Source organism: Hipposideros armiger, unplaced genomic scaffold, assembly GCF_001890085.2.
Source record: "Hipposideros armiger isolate ML-2016 unplaced genomic scaffold, ASM189008v1 scaffold_365, whole genome shotgun sequence".
NCBI classification, from domain to species: domain Eukaryota; kingdom Metazoa; phylum Chordata; class Mammalia; order Chiroptera; family Hipposideridae; genus Hipposideros; species Hipposideros armiger.
Window position 1 is genome coordinate 1112539 of NW_017731715.1, and position 21017 is coordinate 1133555.

At 40.5% G+C, this 21017-nt stretch overlaps 1 protein-coding gene across 1 annotated transcript in view; it reads right to left on the reverse strand.

Annotated features, from left to right (window-relative positions):
• The window catches only part of DYNC1I1 (dynein cytoplasmic 1 intermediate chain 1), a 314035-nt gene that overhangs the window by 208569 nt on the left and 84449 nt on the right, over positions 1–21017 (reverse strand). Inside the window, exon 6 of the mRNA XM_019662070.1 lies at positions 14878–14993. Coding sequence (XP_019517615.1) covers positions 14878–14993 — 116 coding nt within the window. The remainder of the gene's footprint in view (positions 1–14877; positions 14994–21017) is intronic.

A 21017-nucleotide genomic window follows, 5' to 3' on the forward strand; every position in this document is an offset into this window, starting at 1 on the left:
CTTCCATACAGCTCAGGTCATACGGTTGAACTTCCAATGCCCTCAACTTGATGCCCCAGATTTAAACCACTTGCCTCTATAAAAGTATGGAGACCACATGGAGCTCCCCTGCCACCATTTCCATGTCCTTAGTTATTTGTTTACAACTTTCTTGCTTGCTTTGTCACAAGAGCTAAGCATGCTTCTCTTTCTACTTTTTGACTGCCAGCACTTACTCTATTTCTGCATTCCTTTTCCCTGAAATTGTTTGTTCTTTGCTTCCTTAATATCCCCTAAATGTGTCTCCTTTTCATTTAAGAGTTTTAATGCTAGTTACTGTAGACTATAGAAAATCAGCAAAGAAAAATAATGACATTGGAGAATTCCTTAACAAAATACTCAAGAGTTATTCCATAGTCTATATATAATAAAATGTAAATGACAGCTCTCAGGTTCTCTTTGCTCCAGTCTTGCCTGTCCTCAGAAATGGTTTCAACCAGTGTTTGCTAACAAAAGGCATCCTTGCTTCCTATCTCATGGCCATGGAAGACATCTTTAATTGAGACGTGGTAGAATGGAGCTGCAAAATCCTCAATACAGAAATTTAGATAGTCACTACCAACAGATTTCAGTTGACCCTCAAGATGTAAACATATTTCTCTTATGGATAACCTCATACTGTAATTAAAAAACAAACAAACAAAACAAAAATAAAAACGTATCTACCATCAGAGTTTCTTGACACTATGCTACCTTCACATGCCATATTTTCTGCCACCTTAGGCTTTTTCCTTTTTTTCCCACCACTTTCCTACTGCAAACGCCATTATTTTCCTGGTACTACATTCCACTCCTGGACATCTCTTTGTAGGCCACTGCATTACCTCTTTGGATTAGAGTCGGTTTGCCTGGATAGGCATACCTTAGAGATACTGCAGGTTTGATTCCAGACCACCACAATAATGCAAGTTGTAATCTTTTTGCTGGCAGAGGGTCTTGCCTTCAATTTGTAAAAAAAAAAAAAGAAAAGAAAAGAAAAGCAACATCAGTGAACTACAATACAGTGAAGCACAAGGAGGTGTGCCTGTACTGCTGCTATATTTTTCTATCACACACCTACCTGGTGTTTGTATCTTCTGTTGCCAGCACCCCTATAGGTCCCTATCTGACAGGTCTGATTTCATCAAGGTGCCCACTCCCATCCCCATCCCACCACTGACTAAGATAACTATAATGGGATTTATATTTAACATTTTACTTTTGTTTTCTGTATGTCTCATGTCTTTTTTGTTCATTATTTTTTGCTGCTTTCTCTTATATTAAGTGAATATTTTATAATATAACATCATAATTATGTAAAGATTTTTTTCACTTTAAAAAAAATAATTTCCTTTATGGTTGTTTAGGCTTTACCATGTACATCTTAACTTATCAGAGTCTGCTTTAGGTTTATACTAACTTAATTCCAAAAATGTTACACCTACATAGCTCTATGCCCTTTCCTTCTTTTTATGCTATTATTATACATAATATATCTATATAAGTTACAAAGCCAGCAACGTATTGTTATAATTATTATTTTATATAATTTTATGTATTTTAAAGAAGTTGAGAAAAGAAAGACGGGCAATTATATACTTATAGCTTTTGTTATTTAGCCTCCACATTTGGTTCTCTTCATTTTCCTGTTGATTTAAATTACCAATACGAGTCATTTTCTTAGGCCTAATGCAGCTTTGCTTCCACCCATTTCTTTTGTGCTGTTATTAGCAAATATGTTACATTTCTGTATATTATAGGTCCAGCAATATAATTATATGCAGAGCGTTTTATATAACTGCTATATAAATTAGTTACTAGAAGAAAAAGAAAACAAAGAAATAAGCCTTTATACTGTCTTTTATAGTTACATAATTACCTCTACTTGTGCTCTTTGTTCTTTCCTGTGGATTTGAATGACTCTGGGGTCACTTGCTTCCAACCTGAAGAACTTCCTTTACTAATTCTTATAAGAGGTGTCTGCTAGCAACAAATTCTTTCAGTGCGTATTTATTTGGGAATGTCTTATTTCACCTTTGTTTCTGAAAGAAGGTTTTGCTAGGTTCTTATTTATTGGATGACGGTTTCTTCTTAGAGCACTTTAAATATGTTATTCCACTGTCTTCTGGCAGCCAGAGTTTCTGATAAGAAGTCAGTTGTTAATCTTATTGGGTTTCCTTAAAAGTGAAAATTAATTTTTCTCTTTCTGCATTCAGTGTTTTTACTATGATGTGTCTTTTGCAGAACTCTTTGCATTTGTCCTATTTGGTGTTTTTTGATACTTTTAGGTTTGTAGATTAAAGTTCTCAACAAATTTGAGAAATTTTCAGTCATTTCTTCGAATCTCTCTCATCTCTCCTTCTGCCACCATTACATGTATGCTGATTCATCAGTGGTATCCCACATCTCTCTGAGGAGCTCATTTTTCTTCATTCTTTTTTCTTTCATCAGATTGAATATTCTCTATCAATATATCTTCATATTTGCAAATTATTTTTCCTGCCAGTTCAATTTTTTGTATCTTTTAATGAATTTTTCTTTTCAGTTTTTTGTTCTTTACAAATCTAGAATTTACACTTGGTTATTTTTTATATAATTTGTACCTCTTTGTATTGATATTCCCTATTGATAAATATTGTTATATGTTCATTAACTTTTTAAATCATGGTTTTCTTTGGTGCTTTGAAAAAAATATCTTTATCTCTTTATATATATATATATATATATATATATATATATATATATATATATATATATATATATATATATATATATATATATATATATATATACCAGTGGTACCAAAAATGTACACAAGTGGACACTTTGGTCAACGTTGCTCAAGTAGTGGTTCACTGTAATCAGAAGTGTCTGGATGGTGATGGCAACCACTTTGAGCATCTCTTGTAATTGCACAAATCCCATGTGGCTTGTATTCATCTTTTGCTATCAGTATATACTGAGTATTACAATTTTAATACAGTTTTCTTTTCTTAAAATGTGCATACAGGGCCGGCCAAGTGGCACGTTGGTTGAGAGCTGGCTTGGGATGCCAGAGGGCCCTGGTTCGGATCCCACATATGAGGGCCAGTGACACTGCCTTCTACAGCTAAGATGCTGAACAACAGCTTGACCTGGAGCTGGGCTGCCGTGAGTCGCCGGCTAAGGCAGGTGGGTTGCCATGGGCTACCGTGTGTAGCCAGCAGCCAGCGTGAGCGGCCAGTAGCTGCTATGAGCGGCCGTCCAGAAGCCAGGGACAGATTTGCCTTACCCGGGAAGAGCGCAATGATGGTGCCAACTTGGGCCAGTGAAACAACGTCCTCCACAACTAGACTGAAGAACAAAAGGATAGCAACTTCTCTGTTCCCCTTCCCCCAATTCCCCAATAAAAATCTTTTAAAAAAAATGTGCATACATTTTTTAGCACATTTTTTTGGCATCCTCTGTATATATCTATATAGATATATAGAGAGAAATATAGATACAGATACAGATATAGATATATGATATACGTATACACATATACATATACATACTACTTTGAAGGTTTTGTTATATCCAACATCTGGTTGCTCTCACAGGAAGTTTCTTTCACCAGCTTTTTTCCCGTAAGAGTTACCAGTTGTTGCTGTTGTTGTTGTTGTTGGACACTGACAATTTTAGATAATATATTGTAGTGACTCTGGATACTGGTTGATCCCCATCCTTGGGTGCTGATTATTGTTATTTGCTTGTTTATTTGTTTAGAGACTGTATGTTTCATTCAAGCCTGTTCTTCTTCCTCTGATATTGTTCCTGGGAGGGTGCAGCCTTGGGCATGTGCACAGTCTTCCTAGGATGACAACAACCTTTTGCATTCCCTTATAATTGTACCTTTCCTTGACCACACCCAGCTAGTAAGCTCCACCAATTGATGGCTTATTGCTCTGTTGTTTTCAACAACAATACACTGGGGCACAAATTTCTCCACATGTTGTTTTAATTAAATTCAGGTTCCTCTACAGAGATAGTTTTTGAGACTTGTTTCATCCCAGGAAGGGGCAGAGTAGAGTGTTGCTATAGCCTCTGGTTTATTTGGCTTGCTCTCCCTGAATATAACCTCTGCTTTACACATGAACTGGGGGTGAGAGTGATTAGGGCTCTAATATTTTTAGCATACTGAACCCAAGGTAAAGTTCCCATTCCTCAGGTCAGGACTGGGCAGGAGAAGAGAATATCCATCTCTCAGCTGCACTTGATTGGAATTTAGGCTTTGTACCAGGTAACTGGTGGAAGAATAGAAATGCTAATGTCCCACCCCTCCTAGGTAGATACCATGGCCCTTCAACTGGGACCTGGGGGGAGAGGCACCTCTGTGTTCTTTGATGCACCTGTTTGAAGTGGTGTTTGCTTCAACACGACTGGGAAGAGGGAGGAAGGGAATGGGCTGTGGCTCAAACACCACAGACTCTTCCTGTTCTCATCAAGTTTTAGTATGTTTTCTTGAATTTTTTTTTCATTTTCTGTATGCCCTTGGAACCATTTCCAGAGATTTTAAGTCATTTAAAAAAATAATAATTTTCACTGGTTTTCCTGGGAAGCAGGTCTACAGAGCTCCCCATGTTGCCATGTTGGAAGTGGAATCTTCACATACTTCTTTTTTTTAAAAGATTTTTTTTTATTGGAGAATTGGGGGGATGGGAACAGTGCTGGGAAATTGGGGGAAGGGGGACACACAAGTTGCTGCTGTTTTTGTTCTTCAGTCTAGTTGTGGAGGACGTTGCTTTACTGGCCCAAGTTGGCACCATCATTGTGCTCTTCCCGAGTGAGGCAGATCAGTCGCCGGCTTCTGGACGGCCACTCACTGCGGCTGCTGGCCGCTCACGCTGGCTGCTGGCTACATACAGTAGCCCATGGCAACCCACTGCCACAGGGGCTACAGCCTACGCCTTCGCCAGTGACTCACGGCAGCCCAACTCCAGGTCAAGCTGCTGTTCAGCATCTTAGCTGTAGAGGACTGTGTCACTGGCCATCGTATGTGGGATCCGAACCGGGGCCCTCTGGCATCCCAAGCCAGCCCTTAACCATCGTGCCACTCGGCCGGCCCCTTCACATACTTCTTGAGTTTGTCAACATATTATTCTCAACATGTTATTCTCAAGACAATAGAAGATTTGATATACCCCTTTAGTGTCCTTCAATCCTGGTATTTCTTGACTCCATCATTGATCAGGAGCAATAACAGAAACAAAATCTTCATTCTGGTGTGCAGTGGGGGATGTATTTGAAAATTATTAATGTGGGTTGTGATGGTGCTAACTTGGGCCAGTGAAGCAACGTCCTCCACAACTAGACTGAAGAACAAAAGGACAGAAAATTGTGTGCTCTCCTTCTCCCTATTCCCCAGCGCTGTTCCCATCCCCCAATTCCCCAATAAAAAACTTAAAAAAAAATTATTAATGTGCTTTTCTATTTGTCTTTCTAAATATAGTGATCTTCACTCCAGTCTACCTAGGGCATTTATTTGCTAGTAGAAAGATTAGAATTTAATACAGAATAATGAAAATAAAACAGCTAAAGTAAGATTCAGCTCCCTTCTCTAAAAACTAGATTTTGGAGCCCTACAGTAGGGTGAGAGGTAGGTTTAAATGAGGGAGAAAGGATATTCCAAATTCTTTTTTCTTACCATTTAGAATGTCAAAGAACTATAAAGATCACTCCTTCTGTCTACTCCTTCCTCCAATCTATGGGAAAAGTTAAACACAGGAATTTATTTCCAGATAAATGGCAATAAAAGGAGCATTGAGGTAGAAGAAGAGAAAAAATTTCTGATGTATCTGGATTTCCACTTTCTGGGAAAAAGCACTGGGAAGGATGGATTATTAAATAAACTGATGAGAGAAATGAACACGGAGACCCTTGAACCACATTCTTTGTTTGGGAATCTAGGAGGAGACCATTATGCAACAGGTCTCCTTCACAAGGCAACCCAACCTCCTTGGGGTTGGTTGACATGAAAAGATGGAGAGAAGAACTGATGAGTGCTTTTGAGCCTGCCCTCAATCATCTGAAGCATGGAAACTGAATTCAGAGCCAGTCTTCCAGGGGGTCTGCTGTGGTAGAATAAGGGATTACATGGCACAGGCTGGGGACAGACTTCTAAGTCAGGGGCTGGATAGAGAACGGGGTTATCAACTCCAAGTCTGAAGACAATGAAAGCTGAGAGGAGACCAAGTCACCAAGAGGGAAATGGCCCAAGTCAAAAGAACAGACACAGTTCACCAGCTGCATGCTGTAGCACAAGGTGCCGATGGCCAGGTGGACAAAGAACATCATATCAGAGAGCAGCAGAGGTCAGCCAGCAGAGGTCAGCCAGCAGACTGTCAAGGACCGGCATGAGGCCAGAGTCCCTCTTACCCCTCCTCACTCCACCAAGGCCATGAAATGATGTAAACTCCACTCACTCCCCTCTATACTTGGCCATGATCTTAGGGATTAATGTAGGTGAGAGTGAGGGTCCATGAGAGTCTGAGTGTTTCCACCCAATTTTAACAGAACATACCAACTGAGTCTGTTTAAAATAAGTAAGAGATTGCACTAAGATTGTTTATTTTGTACGTTTTCCCCATTTCCCCCTGACAGCCAGTAGTATTGTAGACAACTGAAGAGAAAATAAAGGACCTCTATTCTCCTTACACTTCTGATTTACAAGGTGAGTAAATTTTGTAGCAACACTACAAGTGCAATAATATACATGAGGGTGCTGGACACATAATAAATATAATTCTTCTATAATTTTTCTTTTTACCTCCCCTTTTTTCTTTGCACACCAGAGTGGGCATTTTTAAAATATATATTTTTGGCTGCCCAGCACCCATACAACTTTTTTTTGGGTTGGGGGAGCATACAAAAATAGATCAAAGTAGCGTCATAGCCTCACTTGACATTATGAAAGCTGGGCCAGGGCAGTTATTCCTCTGCCTGGCCCCTCACAGCTAATGCAGGACATGTAACTGAGGCCTGGCTAACGGGCTTCAATACCACTCTTTAAATCACAAGGGAGCCCTGGCAAGGTGCCAGGAAAGGTAGAGATTTCCAAGGCAGCAGTGACTCCAGAATTTAAATGCTGAGTTTAACAGCGACTATCCAGTGACAGGAAGTCCAGGAGGTTCAGGTCTTCTGACCAGGCTGAACAGGTTTAGTGGCATGACCTTGTTGTCTTAGCTGTGGTCTCAGCCAGCTTGGCTGCCATATAGCAAAATACCATAGACTGAGTGGCTTAAACAACCAAAATTTATTTTCTCACAGTTCTGGAGGCTGGGAAGTCCAAGATCAAGTTACTGGCTGATTCAGTTTCTCATGGGAGCTTTCTTCCTGGCTTGCTTTTGCCTCCACACTGTATCTTCACATGGCTTTCCTTGCATGTACTTGAAGAGAGAGATAGACAGATCTCTCTTCTTCCTCTAAGGAGGCCATTAAATCCTATCAGATTGGGATTCTACCCTGGTGAACTCATTTAGCCTTAATTACCTCCTATGAGCCCTAATTCCAAATACAGTCGAAGTGGGGGTTAGGACTGCCTTCTTTCCATTTTTTACTTAATTCTCTAATTTTTCACCAATTCTGTCCAGTATCTCATATCTGTCCAACAAATCTCTTTTCTGCTTCAATTAACTAGAGTCAGTTTCTATTGTTGGAAACCACAAACTCAGACTGGTACAGAAATTGGTATCAAAAGACAGCCACTCGGAGAATTGGTGTTGGTTATTTGTCCTACTAGGGGCTAAAGAAAATGAAATTTCAGTTAGAGTTCAGGAATGGTAACCTGCCAGCCATAGCAAATAGCTAGATAGATGGTTTTTTCTTCTGCGGTGATCTTTAATGAAGTGTCCATTGAAAAGAAGGATTTAAGGGATGAAATTGTCACTGCCATTAAACAGTGTGAATGGCATGAAGAATTTAAAGATGCTAGGGTGAGGGGGTGGCTTGTAATGGAACTGGACAGCTTAAAGATGAGATGACAAGCTCAAGTCTCTATATTTTAGCTCAAGGCATAGGCCCAGGGAATTTCTCTAATTGGGATAAATGTCTGCCAAAATTAAATGCAAATTTTAAATTCTGTGGGTTCCTGACTTTATTCCATTGACTTACCAGCCTCACCAGCTCACTTATTACTTTCTGACAGTACTGTCAGAAACTAATGGAAAATTGAATATAGGGGAGAATACAGAGGAAGTACCCCAAACCGCATTCTATGCTAAGCCTTGCTTGACAGCCAAAGAAGATCCAACTCATTTCTCTTCGCATCTTCATCATCTTACATCATGGCTGAGCCAGCTCTTTGGCTCTATCTATAGACCTTGCTCATCTTACCTTCAACACAGGGTACCATGCCAGCAGGACCTGGAGAGTAAGCTGGGTTGGTACCTCCAATACCTTGTTAAGACAGGTAGGCTAGAGGATGGGAGAAAAGGCTTAAAAAAATATAGGGACCTGCTACCTAAAAATAAAGTTTCTATGGATCTAGTGGTCTGATAAATTCCAAAATACAGTAAAACCTTGGATAGTGAGTAACATGGTTTGTGAGTGTTCCACAAGACAAGCAAACATTTCTAAATACATTTTAACGTGGTAAACAAGCAATGTCTTACAATACGAGTAGTTTGTTTCCGGAACGAATTATGCTCACAAACCAGGATATTATTGTATATGGCAAATGCCTTGTTTCTCTAATGCTGAGTCATAACGCTTGGCGGGCCATTCTAGCTTTTGCAGGCAACACATTCAACATTTGTATGTACTATTCACTCCATTTACCAGGTGAGTCAAAAAACTTCTACTTTTAAGTGGCTATACTACTTAGAAATTATAGTTCGGCTAATCAAATGATGCTCAAAATCTCCCTGGCAAAGCTCTGAAGGGAATTACAGAAGACGTCCTTAGATTTTAGAGCAATAGTGTAGCCAATACATGATGTTATTATTCGTTTGAGAGATAGGTGCTGGCCTGGCACTGAGCTCAAGCAGAGATTAAAGGTTTCTCCATTGTGATAGCAAGACCGCCTAGCATCTAGGCCAATATCATTTTAATGTCTAACCTAAATCAAGAACTAAACCATCAAAGCTCTGCTAACTAATAACTGAAAAGGTGGTTCAGAGATGGGGAAATTTTTTTAAACTAGAACATTTTGACTATTTAGTATGTATAATATCTAAAAAATAGTGCCTGAATGTCTATGTTCCTTAGATAGTTTGTTTTTCGGTTTTGTTTTGCTTTTATTTTTCAAGAGGCTTGCCAAGATGATCTGAGATGAACATTGTGTAAAGAAAGCTAATCTCCAAGGACAGGATCCCCCCATCCCTGACCTTATTAACATGGGCCTGGGGGCTCAACAGCTTGTTCCCAAAGAGGATTAACACTTCAAACAAGTGTCAAAGGGGAAATAGCAGGCATATTTCAAGGAAGCAAAACACTGGCGAATGTCAATCTCTCTCTGGAACAGTGTCAGTTCTTATTTAAGGAACCGAAGCTAAAATAAGATTCGTGTGTGTCATCTTCACTAGGGACTTTTAATTTGCATCCAGGTGCCACCATGGCTTATCTCCAAACAAATAACCAGTTCAGAGAAAGAGTAGAAGGTCCAGGAAACTGGGAGCCAGTTGAAGGCTGGAGTCAAGGTTATGACACCATAGCCTGTTTTCTTCCAAGTCATCTCCAGGTGTTTCAGGATTGGCCTCCATCAGGAAATCATATGGCTAAGAACAGTCTGATTTTAAATTTAAGGTTCCAAATAAATATTTCCATTTGAATTCTCTGAAAAATTACTTTATTTGGCAATTTTGTATCAAAGAATTATGTTCCTGGGGCCACCAAGGTGTAGGAAGATTTAGAATTCCACTGTCAGCAGCGTAGAACTCAAATCTCAATTCTGATCTCGCCTCACTTCATGTAGCAGGAGAGGACCAAGGGGAGCAGCAGGGGTGTAGGTACGTAACAAGCAGGTCATCATGGTCTTTCGTACTCCTTTGGGTAGCATGGAGACACGGTAGAAGGAATGAATATCCCCATATGTAAACTATGGACAATGAAGATTGGGCCTAGAGGGGTTCCCACAACTGACTGCCTCTGTGATGACAGGATGAGCCTTATTTTGGATTTTCCCCACTGGGAGTACAACTTTGCTCTGTCCAACCACCTAACAAGTGTTATGGATGACCTTGGATGTGGCTGACCTCACAGAAAGGAGGAGAATCTACAATGTCCTCATTCACCTGGAGGAGTTCTCTACAAGTCAGGGAGGTCTTCTGGCCCAAGCCCCTCTGTCCAGTCAGGGAGAAGTAAAGAGCAGGCTGGCTTTGTGGGTTGCTGCATCTGAACCTGTGTAATAATGGGTTGTCCAATAGAGGAGCCACTAGCCAATGTGGCTACTGAACACCTGAGATGTGGCTGATGCAACTAAGCAGCGTCATTCACACTTTTATTTAACTTACCCTGATTTAAGTTTACATTTAAAAGCTGATATTCAATTCAATTATTGAAAAGCTTTTAACTATGTTTGGAATGACCGTGATACATGAATCTACATTTTTTATTGTAAATTTTATGAAATCTTATTACAGTTCAAGCATTTCCAATGAAAATTTAGTGTTTGAATTGGGATACGTTGTAAGGGTAAAATACAAACCAGATTTTGCAGATTTAATACAAAAAAGAAAGTACAACATCTCAATGATAATTTTTATATTGATTATGTATTAAAATAATAATGCTTTTAGCATATTGGGTTAAATAAAACATTATTAAAATTAATAATGGTTCACTATGTTTCTAGGAACAGTGCTGGACTAGACCATTCTGGGCAAATATCTCCAGATCTGCAACTTCTGTATTGAATCTATGCTGGAGAGGATGAGAAGCCGAGGTGGGAATTCTCCAGCCAACCAAGAAAATATTATTTAAAAGCACAAAGGTGAAAGAAGAGCCTTCCTTAGCCACCTTCCTGCACCCCTGTTCCAGACTCAAAGTCCTTTAAATAGCATCTCTGCACAGTAAAAACGTGAGGACTGCTCTGCGCTCTCCTGGGTCAACCTAGGCTGCCTCCGTGATTTTCTCCTTCAGTTCTCGTAACTCTGTCACGTTCATGGGTCATCCATGCCTGCACCAGCCTGGAGACTGAGATAGAGGCCTGGCTGCAATCGAAGCACTGGATTCCCCACACAATCTCACTCTCACGACTTTTCCTTAAGCCCCCCCTCCCCCCACTGCAACACCAGTGTAGCCTTAGTGCATGCATCCTACTCCAACCTCCCTGAATTATAATGAGCATTTTCTCTCCCTTCTCATTCCTCTATGGTCATCTCAATCTTCATCTCTTCCATTGATATCTACTGCGCCCTTTCTTTGTGCAGGCACAGAGTTGGGCATGGAGGTAAAAAACACATACCCTGCCCTCAAGGAGATCACAGTCTAAAAGGCAGACATTTAAATAATTAAATACAGCGTGCTAAGGGAAAAATGAACTGTGCCCATGGTATGAGGAGAGACGTCAACCAGGAGTGGAATTACCTAGGAGCTGACCCTTGGTTGTGGTCCTGAAGGAAAGCAAACAGGAGAGATGGCATTGAGGCAGGGAAGCAGTGCGTGTGAGCATATGGAGGTGTGAGGCCACACAGCACTGTGGAAAATGCAAGCAGATTGGTCTTCCCTGAATATAAGAAATGAGGCACGGGAGGGAAGTGAAGAGGGAACTAAGTTCCCATTTATAAGAAAACATGACGAGAAGAAGAACAGCAGAGAACTCTTCAAAACTATCAACAGGTTGTCTTAAGTTTCCTCCTCCTCTCTCTAAAGTGGCTTACATCTTTCCAACAGGTTAAGAAATGCTCAGTTGCCCAGGGGTCATTAGAGGCCTTGGAGTTTCCAGCATGTATGGCATCATCTTTGTCATCCAGCAGCATTTGTTGGGTGCCTATTATGAGCCAGTCACGTACCTGCTATAACAAAGATACAGAAGACGCTTCCTAACTAACCCAGCACCTCATGGTCAGTTCAGGGTGAAAACAGGCAGGGCAAAGGAAGTTTGGCAGGGAACCATTTTTTTTTCTCTTTCTTACTACTTGGGAATAAAAAAGCATGTATTTAAAATGTTTTGGGGGTAAAGAGATCCTGTTCCCCCAAAAATCAGTGTTTCCTATTCTCAGCCTTCTTTCTCTGCAACGAATGACCTAAGTAGAGAAGGAAGGTGTAAACTCGTACTGAAAACTCAGTGTTCATGCAGACGCCATTCCTAAATCTTCCTGGTCTAAATCATTCTCTGGAGTGTTTCTCCTAACAGGTCATTATGATCACAAATTAAAAGACCATTCATTTTAGCACATAGTGGAGAACAAAGGCTTAAACTTGGGCAAATCCCAAGGACCTTCCCCTTCATTTTAAAGAATAAAGTGGGAACATGTAAAAACTGAATGCACAGAAACCATTAGCAGTAGAACAGATCAATGCTCTGAGATCATTAGTTTGACTACCACTAAATTTTCCACAGTTCCATAATGACTTTAAAAAAAAATCATCATTCTTTTATATACTATGGATAATAATGAGCTAAAGTCGATCTTATATACATCACAGCTTTAAGTATCATCCATCCAAGAGCCTCATAAAATTCAGTAGCTCGTTGTTCCCTGCGTCTGAATGGCTGCAGTTGTCATGAAAACACTGCCATGCTCCAGCCCCCAACTGGGAGCCACCCCAGACCTGCAGCGTGATACATCCTTGTTGCCCACGACCAGCTGCTGCCTCCTGGCTCTCCCTCTGCCACCGCCCTGCAGAGGTGAAAGGTGAGCCTGGGCACCCTATTCAGTCAGTTGGCTGGGCAACTGTGGGCAGCCGAAGGTCAAGGAATCGTCTGTGGTGAGAGGACATTTTGCTGAACCCAAATCTAAAGTTCTTTCTGTCTAAACCCATCGGGGATTGCTTTAATACCCAGTTTTGAGTTCAAGTTTGCATTGTGGAGCTGAGCTACTGAAACACCATCACCACAAAAAGCTCTGTGAGTCTTGTTAACAAAACAGAAAGGACTTCTGCCAATAGCTGAGAAATAAATTCCTTCTTTCCTGCCGCTCGGACCACAGCGTAATGAGGGCTCCCAAGCTCTCTTTGCAGTAATAAAATGGAATAAACAGGCTTTTCCTTTTGATGTATTCCAGTTTAAAAGTTTGGAGTTGATGCCTGTTCATCCTTAATTTATCTTCCCTTGTAAATATTTCTGTACCAGTTCCAATATCTGAAGTCTACACATTTTCAAAAAAATAATTCACTCCTTCTCCTATTTCAGTTGTATAACTTTATGTTATGAGTCAAATTTGGGGCTAAATAAACATACCTCAGGCTACAGCTCTGCAAATACCTTTGGCAGCAAATTAACTCAAACAAATGTTTGGGTTGGGTGGCAAGGTTGTTTTTTAACGATCTTCCTGATATGCTGGGAGGTCCAAGGATAGGTTAGGTGAACTCCCAAAAGCTTTTCTAACTTTGTATTTTCTGCCATATTTAATACACAAGTCTCAAGTTAGTTGCAGTGGGTGATTTGAAATGTCACCACCAGAGGGTGCTACTTGTTTGCGTCTAAAATTCATTTCACCATCAGACTAGAAAAATGGAGACCCTGTTACCAAAGATAGTCGGGGCCAGCCATCAATACTCAGGAAAAGTTTTCAGAAGGCCTGTAGGCAGTGCTCTACTTAAGGAATCAGATTTCACTTTGCTTTTGACATGATGTGTTTAAAATCAAAATTGAAAAGCTCTTTAGCTTGCACAAACCAAACTGCACTAAGTTACATATTTGCTGTAAACCAAGCAGGGAACGTGAATCGTTTTTCACTCCTAAGGCTTTTGTTCAGTATTTACTATATAACAACAATGAAACCAGAAACCTGACATCCTCTTCACCACACCAAACAACAAAATAACAAAGTAAAAACAGAGCGTGCTTAGCTACAATAATAATGCCACTCTCAAACAATACGACCTTCACTTATCCTATTTTAAGGATACACATTATCTTTCTTCTGCTTTGGTCTAATTCACAACTTCCAGAGAGCATTTTGACTTATCAGCTTCAACCTCTCTTACTAGTGGGGTTTTTTTGTTTGTTTGTTTTTTTATCCACAGAGATTTGCATGTGGATTTTTCACTTGATATTTTCTGGTATGTACGAAAGAGGCGTGGAGTTCAATTCCCATTCACTTATGCTGAGCTTCCATGGCAAGCCTTTTTAAATTATGGTAAAAAACACTAGTGTGTTCTCTTCTGAATTGGCAAAGCCAATCAGGGATCAGCAAAGGTTTTCTGTAAAGCACCATATTACAGTAACAATTTTGGGCTATGTGCGCCATAAATTCTCTGTCATAACTACTCACTCGTACCATTGTCGCCAGAAAGCCGCCGTATAGACAGAAGCAACTGGGTGTGGCTGTGTTCCAAAACAGTTTATTTCAAGGAACAGGTAGTGGCTGTAGTTTGCTGACTCCTGCACACGATGGAGCCTAGCGTACACACTCTTCTTGTTGATAACATTCAGAAAAGTTTCTATTGCATCCCCCTTTGATGCTTTTCCCCCCTCCTCACACAGTTTTGACAAACTGTGACCTCAGTAAGTTACCCGTTTTAAAGTTCACGGGCCCTTTGGAGGAATACCACTGGGATCCCTCTCCAGGCTTTTCAAAATCAGAGCCGAAGGGGCCTTTAAGCCTTTGGTGTGTCATTATTGTGTGTGTCCTGCGAAGATCTGTTATTGTAAGATACAAAATCAACAAGAAGGATGTGACGCCCTGGCAATTTGTCCAGAGAGAATATGGAAGGTAAACAGAAGACGTAGTTTACCTTCAGACTGATGTGTAGCCAGAGGTGTCTGCGTCTCCTTGCAGTAGGACACGACTTCCCTTGGCTGGAAATCCACTTGGGTAACCTTCGATACACCCAGCTTATGCAGTCTTCGTCTACAGGTAACAAAGGACAAATACTTAGAGAGGGAAGGCATTCCTTGCAGAAGAGCTGTCAGTAATAAAACAAAGGACTACAACAAGCACACTCCAAATACCCTCAGTGTCCAGTATAAGGGTCAGGGGCTGGAAGTAGCTGTGACCCTCGGCTGGAAGGCAGGACATTTGGCTCTCGGCCCACGTGGTGACTAATTTACGGCGTGATGCCAGGTAGGTCCTTCATGATGACCCTCAGTTTTTCTACCTGTAAAACTAGGTCTTGGTCCTGCTCAGCTGAGGCCCCTTATATTCTGAGCATCTCTGATTTTGCTTGATTTAAACTCATAAAGGGAATTTTCATTTGTAATACAGGCCTGCAGACTCTTAGGTGAAAAGGACAAAAGAAAAGTATGCTTCTCTAAATGTGAAGAAAAGCGATTCCTCACTGGAGTAATATGTTTCCTAGGACTGCAACGAGAGGGTCATATTCTAAGGGGAAACATAACATCTCTCATTTCTCAGAAAAGGAACTAACATAGATCAGCGTGTGAACTGGTTTAAAGACACACTGATTTAGCACAGGTGAGTGAAGAGAGCACTGGGCTAAGAGTGATAAGGTTTCAGCTAGGAATTCCCACACTGACTGTAACCATGTAAAACAGCGGTTCTCAACCTTCCTCATGCCGCGACCCCTTAATACAGTTCCTCATGTTGTGGTGACCCCCAACCATAAAATTATTTTCGTTGCTACTCTATAACTGTAATTTTGCTAGTTATGAATCGTAATGTAAATATCTTTTTGTTTTCCGATGGTCTTAGGAGACCCCTGTGAAAGGGTCGTTTGACCCCCAAAGGGGTCGTGACCCACAGGTTGAGAACCACTGAACTGTAAAAAACCCTTTCTAAATACGTATGCAGTACTTCAAGTGTTTTCAAACGTCTTTCACATCTAGTATGTACAACACCTCTATGAGGCATATGGGCAGATGTTATCATCATCTCCATTTTATAAATGAGGGAAGTGAAAACTGCTGTTGGCCGGACTCCTGGTCCAGTGTTTTTATCCACCAAGCCAAACTCCTACCTATGGCTCTCAGTGGTGATTTCTGAGTTACCACAAAAATCTGAAGTGCCTCCTGAGTCACCCAGGAAACATCCAATCAGGGAGGCAGCATCGCCTGGTGGTTAGGGACATAAACTCTAGCCCCACCATTGATCAGCCATGTGTGTGATCTTGAACAAGTTACCTAATCGCTCTGTGCCTCAGTTTCCTCATATGTAAAAACTGGAGACATTATTAGTACTTACTATTAAGGTTGTTAAAGGTAATATATATGTACCACATAATATAATGCATATTGCACATAGATATTACATATACATATATACATAATTTACAGACATATATATCTTATAACAGTTTCTGGAACATTACTTTTAGTATATAGATTTAGTACTAATGGTGAACATATTATATTTATTAAAAATTTATAGGCATAGAGTACGTGTGTATGTGTCTAAGAGACAAAAAGAGAGAAAGGTGAAATAACCATTTAGTCAAAACCCCACATTCCCTAGCTCTCTAGGATCACAAACATACCCTATTCATATTATTGTTTTTTACTATTCCTAGCAGATGGCACACATGCATTGCATGTTTAACATGAGGAATAATAAAACGAAAGAAAATGCATAGCACAGCTACAACTTTCCACACACAACATCCCAAGCATTCTAGGAAAACAAAAAATTTCCTCTTTTCTGTGAGTGACTAAAAACAACTGAGGTGAGATCTGAGATGTGAGGAAAGCAGACCCAAGCAAACTAGGCTGGTTTGGAGAACAGGCCTCGCTGGCCGTCGCTGCTGCCCTAATAAGCATCACCGTCGCCAAACTCCACGCGGGCCTGGGCCACATGGAGGTCTCATTCACCTGGAGGTCTGAACCACAGAGTGTAAAGGAGGTGAGGCTGGGTCCCCCACCCTCCCATGCAGGCTCCTCACACAGAATTAGGGGAAGATACACAAAATGCACTAGAAACAAAATTCCAAACCAGTAAAAGGCTCAAAGTTTCAAAGTAAGAAATTCAGGTATTATTTTTAAAGCCTTCTGTGTCAGAGAAGAATGTTTTTCTTCATGAAATGAATCTTTCTTGAAGCATCTGAAGAAGGAAACATGAATAGACACCCCAGGACTGCTTGAGGCAAAGCCCCTCCTGACGTTGAAGAGCCAGAGCACCCCAAGAGATCAGTCTTCATCACAAGCAAAGAGACAGGGAAACAAAAACCAAAAAACAATGGACTGGTAAGGCACCCTACCACTTTAAATTGGGGTCACCCCTGGCATGGAGAGATCACCCTGACTTTAGATTTTGATGGGTATCTGTGTGAGGCCCAGAAATACCCACACTCCCCTTAAGAGGTACCTATCTACACACCTACAGGCAAGGATTCTAGGGCATCTTGCTAATGAGATATAAGCTGTAGGCCTATCTTGTTGGGTGACCAGCAGCAGGCACTGGACAACAGAGGCTGATCTGTAATTTAATAATCCACCACGGAAAACTGAAACCAGCTGGTGAGGCAGTATAGCGTAATGGTTAAGCCGTGTACTCATACAGAAACTGGGTTCAACTCCCTGGTTTGTCACTTACCAGCTGAATGGTATGTGAAAGCTTTGGACAAGTGGCAAACCCCTCTAAGCCTCATGTTTCTTATATGCAAAATGGGTACATATCACTGAGTTATTATGAAGAGTAAATGAAGCTGATACTTGTAAAGCACTTAATTTAGTGACTGCCACACAGTAAGCAGCTCCTGGCTCAAGCATCTCTACTTTTAACTTATCCTTTTAACTGATTATAATAATGCTCATATTTGTCTTTAAAAAAATCATAGAAGGCAGATTTGTGAATGTTCTAAATTAAAGATTCTTTAAAATAGTATATTTGAAGATACATTTGCCAATAAAACACAAGAGTCCCACTCCTAATTTCTTTGGGCATATGGATGGAATGACTGCTTGGATGATTTCATTTGCTTTATCTTTAACTAAAAGTATTATCACCATGAAACTTCTCAGTTCTCAAAACTTAGCTTGAATAAGTGATCTTCTCCCACTAAATACACTATTTTCTTTTCTCAATAATTACTGAAACCAGCTCCTCACTGATGCTGTGTTTGCAAATTCAGGGTCACAATTCAATCTAAGCCATCAAAAATAAGTAAAAGTTTAGTTGTGATCATGTGATTCCCCCAACATGCTGATGCACTGATAAACTTGTGGTTCTTCTTGCTTGGGGGTGATTCTGTCTCAAGTGACTTATAATTATAAAGCAGCTGCTTATTACACGTCCTATTGGGTATTGGTAGATGACTGTATCTTCCCATGCAATCTCCAGACTGATTAAACTGAATTTATAGCAAATGTTCTTATTCTTTGTGGCTATTTTGCCATTATTTTAGTAACTGTGTCAATACTTTTCAAATATTATTTTATTATTGTTAAAATTTTGCATAATATTCCAATTTTATAGATGAGAAAAATTAACTCAGTGATGTTAAGTAACTTGCTCCATGTCACAAAGGTAGTAAGTGACAGACCTGGGTCTTGGCTCTATCCAACAGTATGTGCAGGGCCACGTTCTTAAAAACGGCCAGGTTGACCTTGTTCTGCCTTTTTCTAAGCCTGTATGATCATCCACTCATTGAGACACACCCTTACAACCTAATATAGTAGAGGTATAAGCACATGTGCTTATTTCATAAGCATGAGAAAGGATTCCTGAGAAGTAGCCAGACCTAGAGTATTAGGACATAATGGAAAGATCCTATTTCCAAAGCGAGCACCACACAATTGTTCCCAGCACTAGCTGGTTTAGAAAGGCTGGCCAGAAGGTGGCGCCCTTCCACAACAAAGACCTTCCTCTAACACGTTCTCCAACTGAGTCCACACTTAGGAGTCTCTCGTGGACCAGTGAGTCCTAAGATCTGTATGTCTCAGCTGATCCAGAATCCATCCATTTATACAACCTCATGATAGACAAGTTCTTCAACTTCCCTAAAATGTTTCTATAATTTTAGCAGCTGACAAAATTATTATATGACTATGTCTAACTGATGGAGTACACAGTAGTTATTTTCTTTAAAAGTATAAATACTGAGCATCATGTTTCTTATGTTTGTTCAGGGCCTTACCAGTTCATAATTCTTTTACTCAAGGGTGCAAATTAAACTACTTAGCAAAGGAGAAAAAAAACAGTGTTCCATTAATGCTACTATAATTCTTTTCCTTCTAATGAGGCTATACATTCCGTGTTGGCTCTTCAGTTCTGAGTCTGGCTGGGATACCTTTCCTCCGTCTCACCACTCTTAATGCCAAGTTCATCCCCTTACTACTGTACACACATAAACTTCCACCACAGCCCCTGTTACATGTCATTGTATTCACCTCTTTTTATGTCTGGCTTGACTGCAAACTTATTTATCCTTTTTTCCCTCTGTGCATGGTGACTGAGTTCAGTGTCAGGTACAGAGCAGGTACTAAATAAATATTTGAGGAAGGAAGGGAGGAAGAAGAGAAGAACTGAAGGATGCAAAGAGACAAGGCCTGATAAGAGAAACAAAAACTGAGACTTCAATTATCTATGCCATGGTCAACATGGAATCATTATTAAATCATACTGTGTGTATTTTCACCTTGGTAATTTATTCTAAAATAAAAGACTTTAATAAAAATCTAAATATGCCAAATTAAATGTATACCATGTTCTAACTAACTGTAAGTAAACAATTCAAAACCGCTTAAGAAGTATAATAAGGTCTCATATATTTGGATTCATTGTGACCGAATTTAACAAACATAGAGAAAACCCAAATGGGAGAAGTCCTAGAAAAGAGGTTCCCAAAGTGGTCCCTGACCGGTAGCAGTAGCAGCAGCACTTGGAAACAGGTTAGAATGCAAGTTCACAGGCCACACCCCAAAACCTGTTGAACCAGAAACTCTGGGGGTAGTGTCCAGCAGTCTGCGTTTTAACTACTCCTAGCCACACATCAGAACCACTCTGTGACTCTGATGCCCACTAAAGGCTGAGTACCACTTACTTAGAAATACTAGAGTGTAGAGATAGAGACATCATTGTTTATATTATATAGGCCCTCCCCATCCTGCAGCCAAACCCTGGAGGATGAAGCCTTGGTCACACTGAATAGGGAGGATGACTCTGGACCAAGCTGATAAAGCACTGTGAGATGGGCCAGGTGCAAAGACGAACTAAGATGAGTGACAGGGTGCGAGGATGAGTGTCAAACAAAGGAGTCTGCAGTGTACAAAATGTTAAGGCGCTGACACAAGAGTCTGTCCTCGATCTAAAACTAAAAACTCAGCCAGAGGATGCCAGAAACACTGGGCAATGGAACCACAATCCTTCACAAGCTGACTTGGCATGGTCCTAAAACAATATGGGGCCCATATCTGCCCAGGGATAGGGTTGGACTTCGCACTAAAAGTCCGGGAAGCTTCCTCTCCACATGGTTCTATCAACTTGGCTGAGCGAGCTGGCTGAGCAAAGCCATACTGCACCAAGCTGAAATGTTTCCTCGGAAAAGAGAAGTCAGGTCTCGATAATGAATAAAATAGAAGCTATATGAAGCTTGAGAAAGTTACTTTCCAGTGCTTACGGTGTAGAAATCTCCAGCCCACCACTAGCATAGTCTAATCTACCCAAGTCTGTCCACCCCTTGTTCTTGGTTGGACATGATGAATCCCAAGAAGAAGACTTCATTGCACGAATCACCGTCCCCATTCCCCTTTCTGCTTCTGGTTCACTTGAGATGTCTTTTTATCTATCCATCTAAAATTAGGTTAGCATGACTTTGCCAGCTACTTACAAAGTTTCATTATCCAAAGAAGATGAAGCCCAAAGTGTAACTTCAGGATGGTCTCTGATGTCTACCAAAGTTGAAGAAAGTGAGGGTTATGCAGACCTACTCCCAAATACAAAAATTCTGTCCTATCAAGAACAGCATGAGAAGCATGTACATTG